We start from the raw sequence: 19,908 nt of genomic DNA, 5'->3' as shown, positions 1-19,908 counted from the left end.
TATAATACTCCGAAGTTTCTTTTAACTTATTCATTCCTGGACTTTATTTTGCTTTTTAATTAAAAAAGGAAAAAAGAACGTTTGTTCCACGTTTCCCGTCGGACGGAGAAAGACGAAGGACACAACGCAGCCCGACTGAACCACCGACGAAATAAGAGCGTCGGACCGAAGGAGCCTCCCCGGGTTTGTACTTTGTTGCTTTCCTCACGTTTACAATAAACTAAACAGGTTGTCTTGTATCGAAAAGCTCCGTTGGTGTTTTTCAGGAACATGTTTCATAACGTCAGCTGCTTTTCTTTTAGCGTAAACCTGTTTAGCAGCTGCTAACGTCAGCTTCTACGTGTCAACTAACGTTGACGTTACTTATAACAAAAGGTCCGAAGCTTCTTCTGTTCTATTCATTTTCTTCTACAATGTAACCTTTCAGAGAATGGGGGTCACTCCCTCTCCTCTGCCCGAGAGAGCCATTTACGGCTTCGTCCTTTACCTCGGCTCACAGTTTGGCTTCTGTAAGTTTCATTTTCCTTTTTCACATATTCATATTTAAATATGAAACACGTCTAAGGAGGGCAGACAATCCACCATTGGGTCATTTAATAGCATTGTTACAGTTACATGCACAATGAAGGCTCAGTTATAAAAACATCTTCATCCCACTCACTGTCGGTTTACAGCGAATTTAATTGCAAAGCCTTAACTGTGTGTGTGTGTGTGTGTGTGTGTGTGTGTGTGTGTGTGTGTGTGTGTGTGTGTGTGTGTGTGGTCATTTCAAAGAAAGCCCCATAATCACTTTCTCGATGTCCACAGTGGATTAGGTGTGTGTGTGCGCGATGTGACGTCTTCTTTCCCTTCCTGTCCTCGTAGTTCTGTATTGCCTGTGGGCCTTCATACCAGAGGAGTGGCTTCACGCCGTAGGGCTCACGTACTGGCCTCAAAAGTAAGCAGAACATCAGGTGTGACGCTGTTGTCCAATAGCACGTCCCTTCTCCTGAATTATAAATTCTTATTATATAATTCTAATACTTTTTTCTTTCCTGCTTTAGATATTGGGCGCTTGCTGTACCGATCTATCTTCTGGTTGCATTAGTGATCACTGTGGTGTTGCTGTTCGGAGTGAACATGAGCAACACGGCTCCACTGCACTCCCTGGACAACATCACAGGTGAGAAGACTGACTTGCAGGATAGGGGACAATCAGGTGGCAACTTTATGGTCCGAAAGGGAAGCCAAAGATTAGTAGTCTTACTGTATAGCATCTATATATATATATATACTGATCCTAACGTCCTTTGATGTGTCCTTTCGGTCACAGATGTGTACGCTCAAGGCCAGAGGACAGCAGACGGCCAGAAGGGAGGAATACCCAGACTAAAGGATGTTTCCATCAGCGAAGTCAACAAAATGTTCTATTTGTCGCCGGAGTCCTAACTAACAGGAAGTGACCTGCATGCAATTTCTGCTTTTATTTAATTGTCCAGGATTGATGCCACATGGGGAAATGATTTACTGAAATAATTGACTGTCTCTAACCGTTTGATATGCTGTGTGTGTGTTAATGAAATATGTAACACAATATTAACACGGTAACAATTGGATGTATATTGGATGATCAAGCAAGTTTTACTCAATAAATTATACTTTTTTTATACATGTGTTTTGCGCAATAGTACATATAAGCTATTATATGTTGTGTATCCATGATCCTCTCAAAAGGTAAAACCTCTGACTGAGGGCCACAAACGCAGGGGCCCAAAGTGTAAGAGGCCCAAAACAAAGCTTTTCCACCTCCACACTCCCAGTTGAGAGACGGGAAATTGCACTTTTCTGTTCCCAAATAACGAACAAAGTAGTTTCCTTAAGAACGTTGCATTGAAATGACTGCAGTACTTTTATTCCCTTTATTATGGCGCCACAGACAGCTTCATTCCTGCCCACTGGGGGGCGATACAGTTGAGCTTTGCGGACCGCCTGAAAGAAGAAGACCCCTGCTTCCATTGTACTTGACACCTTATTTATTTTTTAGGTCGTTTGTTGCCCAAATAGCCCCCGTTGACCCCCCCCCCCAGTCGTACGCAAATGGCCTTCGCTCTGCCGGTGTGGCTCGCGCTGCACGAGGAGCTCCTCGCGCACGGCGCGCCGGACTCCGCGGACCCTTTGGACGACTTCGACGACGACGCCCTGTTCCAGGCGTTCCACCTCACCAGACCCTGCATCGCCTTCGTCGCGGACGCCGTCCGCGTCCGCATGAAGAACAACGCGGCCTTCAGGAGCCCCGCGGCGGCGGCGGCGGCGGTGTCGGTGGACGCGGCGGTCTTGGTGGCGCTCAACTATTACGCGCACGGCGCGTCATCCGCCGACGTGCTGCAGCGGGTGGGCCGGGGGCGCCTGGCGGACCCCCCGGCCCTCATATGCGGCGTGTCCGAAGTCGTCGCGGGTATGGCCGACCAGTTCATCTCGTTCCCGCTGCTGCGCGACGCCAAGCTGCACGTCGCCTCGCAGATCAAGGAGGCGTGCGGGATCCCGCACGCGATCGGCGTGTTGGCGCCGGCCCACTTCCGGATACGAGCCTCCCCTTACGAGAAGGAGGCCTTCCGGTCCTTCGTCAACAGCCTGGGTTACACCACGGTGGTGAGCCAGGTCATCTGCGACTCGGAGGGCAACGTGCTGAGCGTGGAGAAGTGCTGCGTGGGCGGCACGTGCGAGCAGGAAATGTGGGAGACGTCGTTCAAAGGGAGGGAGATGGAGGAGGAGCTGCACGGGCCGTATTGGGTTATTGGTGAGATGGGGAACAAACAAACAAACACCATTAAGAGTGTTGAGCCCGCAACTTTATTTGTATTGTTTCATGTTCTACAAAATGTGGAATTAGCGTGCACACACACACACACACACACACACTAAGCTGCTCTTTGGAAAATAGACATCATTTATCACACAAACAGTTTACGCTTTGCTACCCACAGCAGTGCATTGGGTTAAATAAAATAATCGGGTAACTAAGGTAAATGTGTGACGTTTTTTTTCCCCAGAGCTTCCGGTTGTCTTCCTCAGAAAAATCAGCAAATCTTTTTTTTTAAAGCGGATAAGTTCCCCTTTGAGAATAAACGTTCCCACGTGATCATTCAGACCCTTTCCCTATTGGACAATACACACAGATAACATGATAGTTTTGTCTATTTAAGCTCTTAAAAAACACCCGTACCCCTTTCTAGTTTTTATTGATCGCCTTCTCTCCCGGCTCTCTTGCAGGAGGAAAAGGATATCACTTAAGCAAACATGTCATGACCCCCGTGTCGGAACCGGCCAACGACAACGAGGTCCGCTTCAACGAGGCCCACGCAAAGATCCACGACGTCATGCGGACCACGCTGGGCTCCATGAAGAGGCGTTTCAGGTGTCTGATGCAACTCGGCTTTGCGCAGGAATGCTCTTTGGACAAAAAGGCCGACGTCATCAAGGCGTGCAGCGTGCTGCACAACATCGCTAAGAAGTTCTCCGTCCCCGCCCCGCCCGCAGCCGGGAAAATCGAGCCCCTGCACCCGGGCAACCAGAATTCAGTGCCGTTCAACATCGACCCGGAGGCCCTGCAGGCCAGACAGGAACTCATCCAGCGCAACTTCTCCGTTGGCTCCGCCAGCAAGGACCCGCCAAGTAACGCGGGCGAGAATTTGTGAGCAGAGAGAGAGAGAGAGAGCGTGTGTGTGTGCGTGCGTGCGCGCGCGCGCTGCAGGAAGCAAAGAACAGTACTAAAAAAGTATTATCCGTTGTTTTTATGTAGTGCCGTATTGTATTTCTTGTACAAAGAGAAAATCAGTATTTTCTACACACATTTTTTGTTTTTAATAAATGTAATTTTAAAGTTTTTTCATTCGACTGGAGGGTCAACGTAATAAGAACAATAACGATGTATATTTTGTGGATGGAGGAGCACACATTTACAGGTTAAATAAAACTGACTATTTATCTACAGTAAATATATAAGACTTACATTTTTGCATATTCACAGTTTCTAACAAAAATAAAGCATTGAGTCTATAATTAGTCAGACTGACTTCTCCGTTGGCGATCTTGCCGATTAGGCTCTTGTCAGCTCCCGGAGCGCAGTGGCGTTGGTGTAAATCATTTCTGCGTTCTCGTATATGTTCTCTTCGGCCTCCTCGTCCTTCTGCAGACAGTCCATGATGCATTGGTGCAGGAAGACGTACTGTGACTGGAAATCAAGTCACCCGAGAGGCCGGCCATTAGAAAAGCAGAAGTTTAAGTGTGCAGTGTATTCTGGCAGGCGAGTCTCAGTTCCCTAATAATGTGGGGAGGCTTTCGTACTTACAACTCATTAAGAAGAAGTAAAGTTTATATTTCGAACCCCGAGGTGATGAGCGCTTTTACCTCCGTCTGCACCATGTGTGGTCGGCTCAGTCTCATCTTGCGCACGAAGGCGTTGATTCCCACGGCTCTTTCTCTCTCCAGCTGCTGCAGCAGCACATCCAGAGCGATGATAGTGCCGGTCCTCCCCACTCCGGCACTGAGAGGGACACACAGCCAAAAGTAGGCGTCCAGGTCTCAAAGTCAAACTCTGAACTTCACGTTCCCCCCCCCGTCTTTGGCCTCTCTCTTGCAGACAACGGGGAGTCGTCGAGTACCTGCAGTGCACCACGGTTGGCGCTTCAGCACCTTCCCCCTCGATGTGCCGCCTCACCAGCCCTCTGAACTGGATCAGGACGCCTGTGCCCTGCGGGACTCCGTGGTCGGGCCAGGCCGTGAAGTGAAAATGTCTCACGGTGCGCTCCTCTGAGTAATGCCTCTGTGGAGCAAATAAGTCTTGAGCCAACGAATGCATTTAATGAGTAGCCGTTTTCACTGATTGAACATTTGAGACATGTTCCGTACATGTTTCACCCTAAACTCCCTCAGTGTCCAGTTGGGCTCCTTCTGCTCGAATCGGGTGCTGACCGACAGCTCTCCGTGAGAGCAAGGCTTTCTGTCTGCAGGCCAGTATTGCTCACACTTAGTCTAGGGAAAAGAAACACCAATATTGGGTTATTATAAAACCCCATTACCATCTGACTACACATCAGCTATAAGAGCAAACGAGTGGACAACAATTGATTATTAATTCCGTTGGCACCCCCAAAATCTTTCCGTACGGCGTCGTAGCAACCTTCCCGGTGACTCACCCGTCCTCCCTCGGTGCAGTTGGTTACCATGACGATGCCTTTTACTCTTTGTTCCCAGATCATCCTCCAAAAGTCGCTCACGGTGGCGGGCAGCGGACCCTGGGTGGCGATGTAATCCCGGTCGCTTTTGTAGCCCTGAGAAGCGACAGTCGACACCGCGTTGTTGCACGTGGAATCAGACACGCTCAGCACTCACTCGCTGGACTCCCAAATGAATGTGCAGATGTTTTAGCCAAACGTTTACTCGCAGCTCGGGAAGCTCCGTCACAGATAGCGAATGTCACAAGCGTATCTAAATCTGCCGGCTTCGCAGCAGCACCCACCGGCATGTAACAGGCGTTGATGTAGTCGGAAGCTTCGTTGGGGTTGAGTGTACTCAGCTTCACCCGACACCAGTCATCTAGGGTGACAAAACAGACGACGGTTCAGCTGTCGATGCACCGAGCAGGCGAGCAGGCTGAGCTCAGCACGGACCCCCGATGAACGGGGACAGGCTTACACGGCAGGACGTTGTTGAAGCGGTTCCTCGGTTTGTTCTGGGGTAGAAGAGCCGCCGCTTTTGTTTGCTCCATGCCGACGGAAACCAGGCTCTGCGTGGACGTCGGATGAGACGGCAACGTGATGGAACGCAGAGAGCGAGTGAAACAGTCCTCCAGATGTACACACACACACGTACCTCATATTCCTCACTGAAACCTCTGCCTTCATCCATACTCAATTGGTAGAAGTGTTCTGGAAACTTTGCCACGGAAATGTCCCTGGAAAAAATAATAAAACATTGGACCCATAGCTGTAATAGTATTGAAGACAATTGACACATAAAAAGCGTGTTAAATGCTGTATATTTTCATATGTTATCGACCTTTTAGTCTTCTGTGTTTATACAAGATATAATTCACCTTCCGCTACGTTGTAATGTGACTGTGGTGTTTCCATTATGTACAAACACAAACTTACTTGATCTTTTTAATGGATTGTCTGGTGCCGCCAATGAATGGATTTTTTCTGCTGTGGGAACAAAAGCAAATATCGTCCCTGACTGAGTCCGATTCACCAGACTTGTGGGAATGACATGACAACGGTCTCTGAGGGCACCACCAACCTGATGATATCTGGTCTTTTAAAAAAAATGAAGACAGCCAAAAAGACCAGGAGACAAAAGATCAGCACAGCAAATACTGCCCCTGCGATGACTCCTGCAGAGGGTAGAAACCAAATGCATAAACATGTACAATAAAAGGGTCTAAAGACCTCTATGGAGTAACAAAGTCTCTTTCACTCACCCCTCGGATCAGTGAGACATGAAAAAACAAATGGTTCCCCACTGCTTCGCTGCCCAGACTTTGAATGTAAAGACACCTCGTAGTTCCTGGCAGGTTGGAATCCGGATATCTTGACTTCTTGTTTCTCATTTGGGAGCACGCTTCGCGTATGCCCGCTCACGTTCACCTCCACCGACGTCCACACGCCACGCGGTTCACTCCAGACGACGTAGACAGAGTAGCCAGCGTCCACGTGCTCACAGTGAGCGGTCAAATACGAAGGAACTGTGAGGCGAAGAGGAAACGGAGGAAATACGCCTTTACGATACGATCCCAAGACAGTCAAACGACACAGCGAGAAAGTAATGGTACAACACCCGACCCACAGCACACTATCTTGACTACTATTATCAGAATTAATAAGTAACTCAAGCCAACTCAAGAAAATGCCTTATCGTTCTGTCAATCATTCAGGCGACTTCCTTGTACTATTTATTGGGTAGGCCTACGTCAAATGTCTCCGGAGGATTTTGGCAGTTGAACAAAAGAACAGTCACTGTTTGACTAATCGATGAATCGTGGCTGCAGTCCACATAATAATTCTCAACCATCTCAAATAACCCCAACCAGGTTCGAATTCATTATATATTTACATACACATTATAGACTGGGAAAGATCACGCACATCGGCACTTCTCAACATCAGTTAATGTGGCCAAACACATTCGTACTCACGGATTGTCACGTTGTGGCGGCACTGAAGAAAGGATCTGGATTGTTTTTCGTACACGAGAGAAACCTGGTAGGTCGCACCGGGCCAGAGGCCGGCGAACAGCACGTTGGGGCTTCCTGAGTTGTTGACATTCTGCGTCCCGTTAGTGGCCGTTGCCTTGGAGAACAGGCCTGTGATAGCTCCTTGGATTGATGAGTTAGTGACGTTCCAGGAGCAGTGCAGGGCTGGAAGGAACGAGAAAACAGAAAAAGAAAAGCATTCAAGCCCCTGGAAACTGGCTGTTGTGGATTGTCACTTGTAAATGATCCATTGGGCGCGTGCATACCCGTCACCGTGAAGTCCTCGTACGGCCTGCTGTGGAGCCCAGAGAACGTCGTGACCACGCTGAAATTATACAGCGTTCCGGGCGTGAGGGAAGAGAACGAATGGGAGACGCTACCCGTTGTACTCGGGGAGAGTTGGAAGGCTGTCCCGTTCACATTGTACTCCCAGTCTTGGTTGACCGTCTGCCACTGCAGGGTTACGCTGGTTGCAGAGCGTTTAGTCACATTGACCGAAGTCACTGGGGGGGGAACTGAGAACACAAACACACGTGAAAGGTTTAAGGTCAACGTCTGGAGGGCGTTTTGGGAGATTTTCAAATACAAGCCTAGATATTATGAGGTATATCAGAGGGTTAGAGGCCCAGGTCACTACTGGTAGTATTATAATGTAAAATCAATTAGCCGTGAATCTAAACGGTGCTGTTGACTGTCGAAGTGAATCGGCTTCGTATGTGACTGATGCGTTTTGATGAGATATTCTGATAGTGTTCGGTTTGTTATCATATTGTTCAATGTATGATGAGATAAAAATTGAACGTTCTCCCGCATGAGAGTTACACTGCTCTCATTTTGTGACATTACATCATTTACATTTCCAGGAACTGAAAAGACGAACGGGTCGTTTGAGCAAATCATTAGCTGGATTCAACTCCATTGTCTTTATCAATCCACCATCCTTCCAGGAAAAATAAGAAACCTCAAATTAGAAACTGTTACAGAGCCCTTGCTCGTGTTGTTTTATTTGGGGAAATCTCACCAGTGGATGCACTGTAGGTCACTCCGCTGCTTGTGACATTTCCAAATTCAGTGAGGACAGTGAAGTTGTATCTGGTCCCACTTGTGAGGTTTGGGATTGTGTGATTCACATAGTCTCCCCCTGTTGCAGTGACATTGTTCTCCGTTTGATTGAAAACCAGTTTATACTGGAGGATTTTGTCCACTTTCTTCCACTGCAGAGTGATACTGGTCTCAGTTTGACCCAGCGTCTTTAACTCTTTAGCGTTACAAGGAACTGGCATGTAAAAAGACACGGGGAAGACATTTTAACCAAATGTGAGTTAAAAAAGATCACAAGCAATTTCTAATAAAACAGTGTTTTATTTTAAACAGGAAATAATTTGACAAAATTCCATCATTTGTTTCAGCTGAAACGATGAAGTGAGCATCTCCTTTCTGTGACAGAGGACCTTTGAGTAATATCACATCTTCACAGATCTTTGTGTGTGCTCTTGTTACGTTCTACATCAGAAGAAAACACCTACCAGTGACGGCGTTGCCATTGACTCCCCTGCTGTTCAATTGATCAAACAGGGTGAAAAGAGTGAAGTAGTATCTGGTCCCACATGTGAGGTTTGGGATTGTGTGATTCACATAGCCTCCCCCTGTTGCAGTGACTTTTATCTCCGTTTTATTGAAAACCAGTTTATACTGGAGGATGTCGTTCCTTTTCTTCCACTGCAGAGTGATACTGGTCTCAGTTTGACCCAGCGTCTTTAACTCTTCAGCGTTACAAGGAACTGGCATGTAAAAAGACACGGGGAAGACAGTTTAACCAAATGTGAGTTTAGAAAGATTACAAATTACTATAAAACAGTGGTACTTTTCAAACAGGAAATAATTTGACAACATTCTACTATTTGTTTCAGATGAAACGATGAAGTGAGCATCTCCTTTCTGTGACCGAGAACCTTTGAGTAATATCACATCTTCACAGATCTTTGTGTGTGCTCTTGTTACGTTCTACATCAGAGGAAAACACCTACCAGTGACGGCGTTGCCATTGACTCCCATGCTGTTCAATTGATCAAACAGGGTGAAAAGAGTGAAGTAAAAACAATCTTACCAGTGACGGCGTTGCCATTGACTCCCCTGCTGTTCAATTGATCAAAAAGGGTGAAAAGAGTGAAGTTGTATCTGGTCCCACATGTGAGGTTTGGGATCGTGTGGTTCACATAGCCTCCCCCTGTTGCAGTGACGTTTATCTCCGTTTTATTGAAAACCAGTTTATACTGGAGGATGTCGTTCCTTTTCTTCCACTGCAGAGTGATACTGGTCTCAGTTTGACCCAGCGTCTTTAACTCTTCAGCGTTACAAGGAACTGGCATGTAAAAAGACACGGGGAAGACATTTTAACCAAATGTGAGTTTAAAAAGATTACAAATTACTATAAAACAGTGGTACTTTTCAAACAGGAAATAATTTGACAACATTCCATCATTTGTTTCAGATGAAACGATGAAGTGAGCGTCTCCTTTCTGTGACCGAGAACCTTTGAGTAATATCACATCTTCACAGATCTTTGTGTGTGCTCTTGTTACGTTCTACATCAGAGGAAAACACCTACCAGTGACGGCGTTGCCATTGACTCCCATGCTGTTCAATTGATCAAACAGGGTGAAAAGAGTGAAGTAAAAACAATCTTACCAGTGACGGCGTTGCCATTGACTCCCCTGCTGTTCAATTGATCAAAAAGGGTGAAAAGAGTGAAGTTGTATCTGGTCCCACATGTGAGGTTTGGGATCGTGTGGTTCACATAGCCTCCCCCTGTTGCAGTGACGTTTATCTCCGTTTTATTGAAAACCAGTTTATACTGGAGGATGTCGTTCCTTTTCTTCCACTGCAGAGTGATACTGGTCTCAGTTTGACCCAGCGTCTTTAACTCTTCAGCGTTACAAGGAACTGGCATGTAAAAAGACACGGGGAAGACATTTTAACCAAATGTGAGTTTAAAAAGATTACAAATTACTATAAAACAGTGGTACTTTTCAAACAGGAAATAATTTGACAACATTCCATCATTTGTTTCAGATGAAACGATGAAGTGAGCGTCTCCTTTCTGTGACCGAGAACCTTTGAGTAATATCACATCTTCACAGATCTTTGTGTGTGCTCTTGTTACGTTCTACATCAGAGGGAAACACCTACCAGTGACGGCGTTGCCATTGACTCCCATGCTGTTCAATTGATCAAACAGGGTGAAAAGAGTGAAGTAAAAACAATCTTACCAGTGACGGCGTTGCCATTGACTCCCCTGCTGTTCAATTGATCAAAAAGGGTGAAAAGAGTGAAGTTGTATCTGGTCCCACATGTGAGGTTTGGGATCGTGTGGTTCACATAGCCTCCCCCTGTTGCAGTGACGTTTATCTCCGTTTTATTGAAAACCAGTTTATACTGGAGGATGTCGTTCCTTTTCTTCCACTGCAGAGTGATACTGGTCTCAGTTTGACCCAGCGTCTTTAACTCTTCAGCGTTACAAGGAACTGGCATGTAAAAAGACACGGGGAAGACATTTTAACCAAATGTGAGTTTAAAAAGATTACAAATTACTATAAAACAGTGGTACTTTTCAAACAGGAAATAATTTGACAACATTCCATCATTTGTTTCAGATGAAACGATGAAGTGAGCGTCTCCTTTCTGTGACCGAGAACCTTTGAGTAATATCACATCTTCACAGATCTTTGTGTGTGCTCTTGTTACGTTCTACATCAGAGGAAAACACCTACCAGTGACGGCGTTGCCATTGACTCCCATGCTGTTCAATTGATCAAACAGGGTGAAAAGAGTGAAGTAAAAACAATCTTACCAGTGACGGCGTTGCCATTGACTCCCCTGCTGTTCAATTGATCAAAAAGGGTGAAAAGAGTGAAGTTGTATCTGGTCCCACATGTGAGGTTTGGGATCGTGTGGTTCACATAGCCTCCCCCTGTTGCAGTGACGTTTATCTCCGTTTTATTGAAAACCAGTTTATACTGGAGGATGTCGTTCCTTTTCTTCCACTGCAGAGTGATACTGGTCTCAGTTTGACCCAGCGTCTTTAACTCTTCAGCGTTACAAGGAACTGGCATGTAAAAAGACACGGGGAAGACATTTTAACCAAATGTGAGTTTAAAAAGATTACAAATTACTATAAAACAGTGGTACTTTTCAAACAGGAAATAATTTGACAACATTCCATCATTTGTTTCAGATGAAACGATGAAGTGAGCGTCTCCTTTCTGTGACCGAGAACCTTTGAGTAATATCACATCTTCACAGATCTTTGTGTGTGCTCTTGTTACGTTCTACATCAGAGGGAAACACCTACCAGTGACGGCGTTGCTATTGACTCCCGTGCTGTTCAATTGATCAAACAGGGTGAAAAGAGTGAAGTTGTATCTGGTTCCACATGTGAGGTTTGGGATCGTGTGATTCACATAGTCTCCCCCTGTTGCAGTGATGTTTATCTCCGTTTTATTGAAAACCAGTTTATACTGGAGGATGTCCTTCACTTTCTCCCACTGCAGAGTGATACTGGTCTCAGTTTGACCCAGCGTCTTTAACCCTTTAGCGTCACCAGGAGCTAGAATGAAAATAAACATTAATCTGAGTAACTACACAAAGTAGAATCATGTCAAGGTGCTGAGGATTTCCTCCTCTTTTTAGTATTAATGTGGAAGTAGCGCATGTAGCAGTGACATTCATCTCCCCTCCACAGGACTTAAATAAACAACATTTAGGGGGATTAATTGTCAGCAATGGAACTTTATATTCATAACCATGTTTTAAGCACAGCACACATAATTGGCCAATAGACAGAGGAGACGGTGAACGTTCTTCATTGTTAATAAGAAAGTGTTGTATATTTCATTAATGTTGCAGTGAGATGTAACCATAGTGACTATGTTTCTGTACAAATAACTTAATTATTGCTGAGAGCAAAGTTCACCGCCTGCCTGTGGAGGGAGCGGTCAGCAGACGGGTGTTTAATGTGAATGAAATGTTTTGGATTACGGGAAGCGAGACCGGTGGAAAGACATATTGGTACTTAGTGTCATGTATTGACTGTTGCAAGGTGTATTTTATTCAAACGATGATAAGTACAGAAATAAAATTTGCATTCGAGAAGCCAAATGCCTGATTCCAGATGTGAGACGACCCACCTGTGACAGCTTCGTATGAGAATCCAGTGCTGTTTGCTCCCTCAAACGTGGTGATGATGGTGAAGCTGTATTTCTTCCCAGCAGTCAGAGAAGTGACCACATATTCGACTGATGACCCTCCCGTTGTATCATTGATAGGGACGTCCATGGGAGTCATCGCCTCAGATCGTAGAAAGTATGTTGGGATGCCACCAACCTTCTCCCACTTCAAAGTTATGCTGGTCTCATTTCGAGCCGATACAGTCACATTATTAACATTACCAGGGGCTGAAAAGACAAAGAGTTGACAGTTTAGATTAAAGTAAGTTTGACACTGTGCATTAGACGCCGTGTTTTCACCTCCACACAAGTCTGCATTAAAATACCAGAAAACGCAGATATGTCACCAAGGTAAAAGAGGCTCAGCGGCCTGACACTAACTCTTGTACATTATATGAGGCCATAGTTAATAATAGTCTCAGTTTGTGCAACCGATTTGAAATGTCTTGGATTACGGGAAGCGAGACCGGTGGAAAGACATATTGGTACTTAGTGTCATGTATTGACTGTTGCAAGGTGTATTTTATTCAAACGATGATAAGTACAGAAATAAAATTTGCATTCGAGAAGCCAAATGCCTGATTCCAGATGTGAGACGACTCACCTGTGACAGCTTCGTATGAGAATCCAGTGCTGTTTGCTCCCTCAAACGTGGTGATGATGGTGAAGCTGTATTTCTTCCCAGCAGTCAGAGAAGTGACCACATATTCGACTGATGACCCTCCCGTTGTATCATTGATAGGGACGTCCATGGGAGTCATCGCCTCAGATCGTAGAAAGTATGTTGGGATGCCACCAACCTTCTCCCACTTCAAAGTTATGCTGGTCTCATTTCGAGCCGATACAGTCACATTATTAACATTACCAGGGGCTGAAAAGACAAAGAGTTGACAGTTTAGATTAAAGTAAGTTTGACACTGTGCATTAGACGCCGTGCTTTCACCTCCACACAAGTCTGCATTAAAATACCAGAAAACGCAGATATGTCACCAAGGTAAAAGAGGCTCAGCGGCCTGACACTAACTCTTGTACATTATATGAGGCCATAGTTAATAATAGTCTCAGTTTGTGCAACCGATTTGAAATGTTTTGGATTACGGGAAGCGAGACCGGTGGAAAGACATATTGGTACTTAGTGTCATGTATTTACTGTTGCAAGGTGTATTTTATCCAAAAATGATAAATACAGAAATAAAATTTGCATTCGAGAAGCCAAATGCCTGATTCCAGATGTGAGACGACTCACCTGTGACAGCTTCATATGAGAATCCAGTGCTGTTTGCTCCCTCAAACGTGGTGATGATGGTGAAGCTGTATTTCTTCCCAGCAGTCAGAGAAGTGACCACATATTCGACTGATGACCCTCCCGTTGTATCATTGATAGGGACGTCCATGGGAGTCATCGCCTCAGATCGTAGAAAGTATGTTGAGATGTCATCAACCTTCTCCCACTTCAAAGTTATGCTGGTCTCATTTCGTGCCGATACGGTCACATTATTAACATTACCAGGGGCTGAAAAGACAAAGAGTTGACAGTTTAGATTAAAGTAAGTTTAGACGTCATACTTTCACCTCCACACATTAGAATACCAGGAAATGCAGATGTGTCGCCAAGTTAAAAGAGGCTCGGCGGCTGGAAAACGTACGTTTTTTTGTCGTTAGAAGAGGTGTTGTGGCCGTTGTTGTTGTGGCCGTTGGTGTTGTGGGTGTTTTTGTTGTGGGCGTTGTTGTTTGTGTAGCTGTTGTGACCGTGGTCATTGCTTTTGCGGTCATGACCGATGTTTGCACCGCAGCGTTTGAGACCTACAAACAGAACAGGAGAAGTACGGAGAGAAGGCAGAGGCCCCAAAAAATGTGAGTTCATACTGTGCAGTCTGACTATGGACTCCTAATTAGAGAAAGTTAATTCTATTGCATCTATTGTTGTATTTATATTGTATTTGGTATACATTCAAAAATGTTCTGGCAGGAAAGTTAAACATAGATCACAGCTTCTAAGACGTTCTTTTTAGGATTCACACAATTTAAGAAAGACATATGATAATGCTGTGCAGTTAACTCAAGCAAATGTGTGAGATCCAACAGAAAATTGCGCGCTAGAAATTTAAGCATTTCATACTTCGACCTCTAAATCCCACCTGGGATATACTAACAAAAGAGTTCACAATAATATCGACATCTACACAACTATCCTGCTTTTGCCTTCTTTTTATTAATAAAAGCAAATCCTGTTCATTAAATATCTACGTATTAGTGCAGAGACGTTACTTATAATAACCTAAATAAACGCTGCATTTTCTTTCATTGTTACGATCTTCAAACATCTGTTATGCTAACAAATATAGACAAAAAGTATTACAAAACAATTTTCCACTACGTCACCTCGTGTAGAATATACAGTAAGCGAGACACCAAGCGTTGGGGGTAGTTTCCTTTATGTTTTACATAAGGTCATTTCCTCATTCGTGCTTTTGTTTCGCTGAGGAAGTAAGTGAGAATAATTCATCTTCTGCAAAAATCCTTCCTTTTGTACTTTTTTGTATTCTTTACGTACTGATGATTACATGACATTACAGGTCATTTAGCTGACGCTTTTATCCAAAACGACTTGCATTGCATTTTTAACCCATGGCTTTTTCCCATTTTTGCCCGGAGAGAAATTAGAGGTTAGGTGTCTTCCTCATGTTTGCTCAAGACAATTGAGCTGCATTGTCTAAACTTGTATTGTGCACTAAACCATCGCTGTGGTTTTGAAGCTTTTGAGTAGGTCGACTATCTGATCACTGTTGAAGGGGAAAGGTGAAAAAAAAATGACTTACCCAGAGCAGACTGACGGAAACGCACAGCAGAAAGTGTTCTGGGGTGATTTTGAAAGAAAAAGGCTTCATCGCTGTGAACTTCTGTCAAGCGTCACACATTCTATGAACTTTGAAAAATCCCTTTGTATTCTCGAGTGATCCTTTACGTGCCGGCTCTCTGTGCGTCCATGGGTGTGTTGACAGAAACAACAACACTTGAGGCAGCCGAAGAAACAACCTGACGCGTCCAATATTAACTTTATTTTGTTGCCTTTTAATTCTTAACCCCGTCCTCCTTCTGCAACCTCTGCTCCCTTCTCATATTGGCAAGTGGCTAAGTAAATAACTGCTTCTCCTTTTTGGCCTTGTTCAACCACAGAGACCTTTGCCCCGCCTGCTACTTCCTTAATAACGGCCATAATGTGCTACTTGCTACGTCAAAGGCAAGTCAATCAAGTAAATGTACTCCTATTTTGCATCTTTATTGGTGGTAATTGCTTCACATCTGCCGCCGTTTATCATTCCCAGCTTCATGTTTGTGACTGCCTGTTTATCTTTATGATGTGCAAATTAATAAAAAAAAAACACGGGGCAAAGTTTTCAAATGCTGCTCAATATAAATTACATTTGTGTTGTTTTCTATTTGATGTTATTATTTAATGATGTCGCAGTTAAAATGAACGTCTAATCTCTTCGGTTGGGCTGGTTTCAGAGAACAGTAAATGTGGTTCTTCTCGGAGGGGAGTGGTATTTATAGCTTCTCTGTGGTTTACGTATATAAGGAACTGCGAACAAAAACCATCACTGTTTTAAAAGACCAAAGTGATGTCGGTGTTTATGGTTCAGCTGACACGCTCGATAAAAGCACAGCTGTGTCGAAGAAAACGCTGTTCAATGTTGTCCATTGGGGAAACATGAGGAGGAAGTAACCTTATTACATAATTATATTGATTTTTTCCATCTTTTAGATACAATCTCACACTATGATTTATTCACAGCGATGATAAGCTTCTCTGTTATATTGAGCTTAACCATTACTTTTATTAAAAGCCTTTTCATTCACTCGTGTTATATTTAGCTGCTGTTTGCATGATCATTTGCTTTTTCATGCAATTTTAAGATCTGCATTTGTTACGAACAAACGACCCTTCTTTTCAACACACGGCTCAGGTGAACGTCGTGTTCTCCTTTGACTCACACGGTAACCGTACGTGAGGCCATTGGGTTTTGGTTTGCTCCCGTTTGGCCCAAGTGGCCATATTCTGATCAGAATTGCAGCGTGCACAAGCCGCGCTTCCTCTTATCAACCTCCTCCAGCACATCCACTGACTTCCCATCCGCTGTGAGGCTCACTTTAAAGGCAACCTGCAGCTTACATACGCGCATCTTTTGATAGTCGTAATGAGTGGATGTTGCTCGCTTGACAAACAAGGTCTGTTTATCTCCTCTCTCATGCTTCCTTTTTTTAACGGCTCATTCTGCATCCCTTTTTTTTCTCCTCAGCATCACTTGTGTAAAAATATGTCTGTATCATGGCTCAGTGGATGATGATTCTTTTTACTTAAAATCATTATACCAATTACATGACACGGGGTTGTTTTGTTTAGGCCGTGTTAGGATTGACCACCCTGAGACGCTCCTTCTGTCTGAAGTCTGATGTAATTCGTCCCCAACACGAGAGGAGGCGGTAGAGTCACACAATTAACCGCTTCATGCCAAACGGCATAAAAACAGCTGAGATAGCGCCACATTCCAGGCGAAGCAGGGCAGCGTTCACCCACGACACACGGTAAGTGGAAACAAAAACACTGTAAACTACTAGTTCTACTGCTTGATGCTAACGTTAGCCAATGTTAGCTAACGTTAGCCAATGTTAGCTAACGTTAGCCAATGTTAGCTAACGTTAGCCAATGTTAGCTAACGTTAGCCAATGTTAGCTAACGTTAGCTAATGTTAGCTAACGTTAGCCAATGTTAGCCACCAATGTTAGCTAACGTTAGCCAATGTTAGCCACCAATGTTAGCTAACGTTAGCCAATGTTAGCCACCAATGTTAGCTAACGTTAGCCAATGTTTGCTAAACATTAGCCACCAGCGCTAACTTGTGTAAGCTACCCGCGGTAGCATCATTAGCTAACGTAACTTCTTCAATAAATGAACTAAAGTCGAGGCCTAGAGGGAAATGCAGCGCTATCTATACGTTCTTTGACGGATGCACAGCTAACGTACGGTCCGATACGTCGGTGGGAACGTCCCAGTACCCGACTGGAGACTCTTTTTCACTACAATACCACGTGACGAAAGGCTGGTTGGTGTTTAACTGAAGCCGATAAACGCCGGTTGCATGAAGTCTGTGGCATAAAAAGACGCGCAGAACTTCGATAATCTTCCTTCAACAGGCGGGTGACTCGTGTGTCAGTCGCGATAACGTTGACGTTGGTGTGGGAGGATAAAGGAAAGACGTGTTTCTTTGTCTTCTGGGGAGGATTTAAGTAAGCGCATTGACGTGGTCATACCAGGGAGCGAGCAACTTTAACATTACTCTTTTGATTAAATATTTTTGTCTTTTTAGAAATGCAGTCCGCCATAAAACAAAACTTCCATTTGGAGACCGAAGGAGACTTGAACAAACTCATCAACCTGAAGCTCAATGCATCCTACGCACATCTTTCTCTGGTATGTTTTGTTAATGAATAGTCGTATTTATCATGTTGCTCTAAAATGTACCTGTGAATGTCCCCTTGCTGGGTGTCTTTGTCTACACTTAAATCTATAGTGACACGGCTCCTCTCTTCCAGGGGATGTATTTTGACAGGGATGATGTTGCCCTGCCACAATTCTCCTCTTTTTTCCTGGAGCTTTCTGGGAAAGAGAGACAACAGGCCGAGAAGCTGCTGGAGTATCAGAACTTGAGAGGAGGTCGAATTTTGCTTCAGACCATTGCTGTAAGTCCAGTTTTGTATTTTTAATTTTATTTTTTAAAAGTCTTTTTCAACCCTGCGGTTCCGATTGATTGATCTATTTCTCCAAATATGAAACTCTGTTCTAGAAACCAAGTAGACAGGACTGGACCGGTGGTTTGGATGCAATGTCCTTCTCCCTGGACTACCAGAAGTCCCTCAACACACGTGTCCTTGATCTGCACCGCAGAGCCAGCACTCACACGGACTCTCATGTAAGTCTGTTTAGCAGACATATTGAATATGGAACAAAAACTTGCTTCTGTTGCAAATTGGCAAATTTAGAAATCCCTTTGTTGCTTTAGTTCAATGTGAATCAGGCTAAAATCTGTAAAAATTTAAGGATTGTGTAATACAAGCCAGTTTCAATTTCACACCTTTCTCAACATTGCTTTTATCTTACTGTGGTTTTTTTTGTCTTCCTCGTTTTGTAGCTGTGTGACTTCCTGGAGCAGCACTTCCTCGCTGACAGCCATGACACCATTAAGAAGCTGGGCGACTACATCGGCAGCCTGACTCGGATCAGTGTGTCCGAGACGCACGGCGCTATGGGAGAATACCTCTTTGATAAACACACTCTGTGAAGGTCACTACAGCGCGCACACACACAAAAATAAGCTTTCAAAAGATTCAATAGTGTCATTGGAATAACTGCCTGACACTGTTTTTCTACTCCGTTAAAAAAAAACTATTTATCGTCAAAACTTACTACAAACTTTATTCTTGTACTACGCCACGAGATGAGTTCCAAGGAAAATGACAAAATACCTCAATTATTCCATTAAAACCACACAGAAAATGGTGCTTTAATATTGTCCCAAAAACGGCAATTCTCATCTGTCATGTCACTTTGTCTCATGCATTCCACTGTGTCCGATGTTGTAACCTTCACAAATGTTGGATAACAACGCATGCTATTTTGAGTCGAAGAGATTACTTGGAATACAATTTAAAGTTTCAATAAAGCTTAACTATGCTGATTTGTTGTCGTGTGTTACAATCTGTTTGTCTTAACGCCGCTTGACCTGCAGTGTAGACTTTCTGTCTATACTGTCTTTGTCTGTAGAACGCTGTAAAGCTAATGGTGGGTTTTGTGCGTAGTCACTGTTTGGTGGGCGCTTAGTGTTGAGCATCAGGCTGACGGCGTGTGGTTGACATCGACCGCTGCTTCTTGGTAAATGACACGATTCAGCAAAGATAAGAATCAGTTGTCAACAAAGTGGCCTGCGGTGAGACAAAGTACTGTTTGAGTTGCAAACTAGAGAACTATGAAAAGAGGGGATACAAATAATGAACAGTAATGCGGGAAAAGGGAACCACATTTGGATCAACTTATTTTTTTTCTTTATGACTAAGGAGCATTGTTTAAACCGTTGGTTTAATCACAATGTTTTGTACTATTGCGGCACATTCCCTCATTGTGTGAAAGGTCTTTGACACAATGGCAATACTTGACTTGCTGCTCATTTGGTTTCCCGCTGCATGTTAGTGATCTAATCTGAGGCTGTTGCACGTTGGATTGGAGCCACTGCGATCTCCAGATGTAGCCGTGTGAAGTAATGGCGGCGTGCCCGGGGATTACTGTTTGCTCCACATCCGCGTGTGTTTTGCACCGTTAAATGTTAATCCACGGCACCCCCCCCCACACACGCACTCACTGACACTTGTTGGTAGTTTGACGATTGCCTGCAAGTGAGT

At 44.4% G+C, this 19,908-nt stretch overlaps 4 protein-coding genes across 14 annotated transcripts; 3 read left to right on the top strand and 1 right to left on the bottom strand.

The window, feature by feature from the left end:
* Positions 1-15: 15 nt before the first annotated feature.
* pigp (phosphatidylinositol glycan anchor biosynthesis, class P) lies at positions 16-1,646 on the top strand. Its single transcript, XM_040176297.2, has 5 exons — positions 16-183; positions 428-509; positions 865-937; positions 1,044-1,162; positions 1,313-1,646. The coding sequence occupies exons 2-5, from the start codon at positions 431-433 to the stop codon at positions 1,426-1,428; spliced, it is 387 nt and encodes a 128-aa protein (XP_040032231.1). The 5' UTR covers positions 16-183; positions 428-430; the 3' UTR covers positions 1,429-1,646.
* A 130-nt stretch (positions 1,647-1,776) lies between these two features.
* On the top strand, positions 1,777-3,896 carry LOC120819104 (putative nuclease HARBI1). Its single transcript, XM_040176233.2, has 2 exons — positions 1,777-2,776; positions 3,250-3,896. The coding sequence occupies exons 1-2, from the start codon at positions 2,077-2,079 to the stop codon at positions 3,672-3,674; spliced, it is 1,125 nt and encodes a 374-aa protein (XP_040032167.2). The 5' UTR covers positions 1,777-2,076; the 3' UTR covers positions 3,675-3,896.
* LOC120819060 (receptor-type tyrosine-protein phosphatase H) lies at positions 3,756-15,628 on the bottom strand. Of its 7 annotated transcripts, none has more exons than XM_078103654.1 (25): positions 15,273-15,628; positions 14,100-14,256; positions 13,700-13,966; positions 13,058-13,324; positions 12,415-12,681; positions 11,580-11,834; positions 11,079-11,333; positions 10,498-10,752; positions 9,917-10,171; positions 9,336-9,590; positions 8,755-9,009; positions 8,250-8,504; positions 7,495-7,743; positions 7,172-7,393; positions 6,458-6,721; positions 6,277-6,370; positions 6,132-6,182; positions 5,851-5,932; positions 5,674-5,764; positions 5,498-5,574; positions 5,175-5,309; positions 4,888-5,010; positions 4,641-4,801; positions 4,387-4,522; positions 3,756-4,210 (listed from the first exon to the last, which is right to left on the bottom strand). In XM_078103654.1, exons 1-25 carry the CDS (start codon positions 15,339-15,341, stop codon positions 4,076-4,078), a joined length of 4,632 nt encoding a protein of 1,543 aa, XP_077959780.1. In that variant the 5' UTR covers positions 15,342-15,628; the 3' UTR covers positions 3,756-4,075. The 7 variants fall into 7 exon arrangements, with proteins under 7 accessions (XP_077959780.1, XP_077959781.1, XP_077959782.1 ...); XM_078103655.1 differs by having other exon boundaries at positions 6,132-6,179; XM_078103656.1 differs by lacking the exon at positions 8,755-9,009.
* On the top strand, positions 14,210-19,190 carry LOC120819139 (ferritin, liver middle subunit). Of its 5 annotated transcripts, none has more exons than XM_078103696.1 (6): positions 14,210-14,307; positions 16,859-17,040; positions 17,823-17,926; positions 18,049-18,195; positions 18,300-18,425; positions 18,645-19,190. In XM_078103696.1, the coding sequence occupies exons 3-6, from the start codon at positions 17,825-17,827 to the stop codon at positions 18,792-18,794; spliced, it is 525 nt and encodes a 174-aa protein (XP_077959822.1). In that variant the 5' UTR covers positions 14,210-14,307; positions 16,859-17,040; positions 17,823-17,824; the 3' UTR covers positions 18,795-19,190. The 5 variants fall into 5 exon arrangements, with proteins under 5 accessions (XP_077959822.1, XP_077959823.1, XP_040032221.2 ...); XM_078103697.1 differs by lacking the exon at positions 14,210-14,307 and adding an exon at positions 14,874-14,940; XM_040176287.2 differs by lacking the exon at positions 14,210-14,307 and adding an exon at positions 15,660-15,694.
* Positions 19,191-19,908: the final 718 nt, after the last annotated feature.

This window comes from Gasterosteus aculeatus, chromosome 5 (genome assembly GCF_964276395.1).
Source record: "Gasterosteus aculeatus chromosome 5, fGasAcu3.hap1.1, whole genome shotgun sequence".
In the NCBI taxonomy this organism is placed as follows: Eukaryota; Metazoa; Chordata; class Actinopteri; order Perciformes; family Gasterosteidae; genus Gasterosteus; species Gasterosteus aculeatus.
This window is presented reverse-complemented; position numbering and strand designations above follow the sequence as displayed.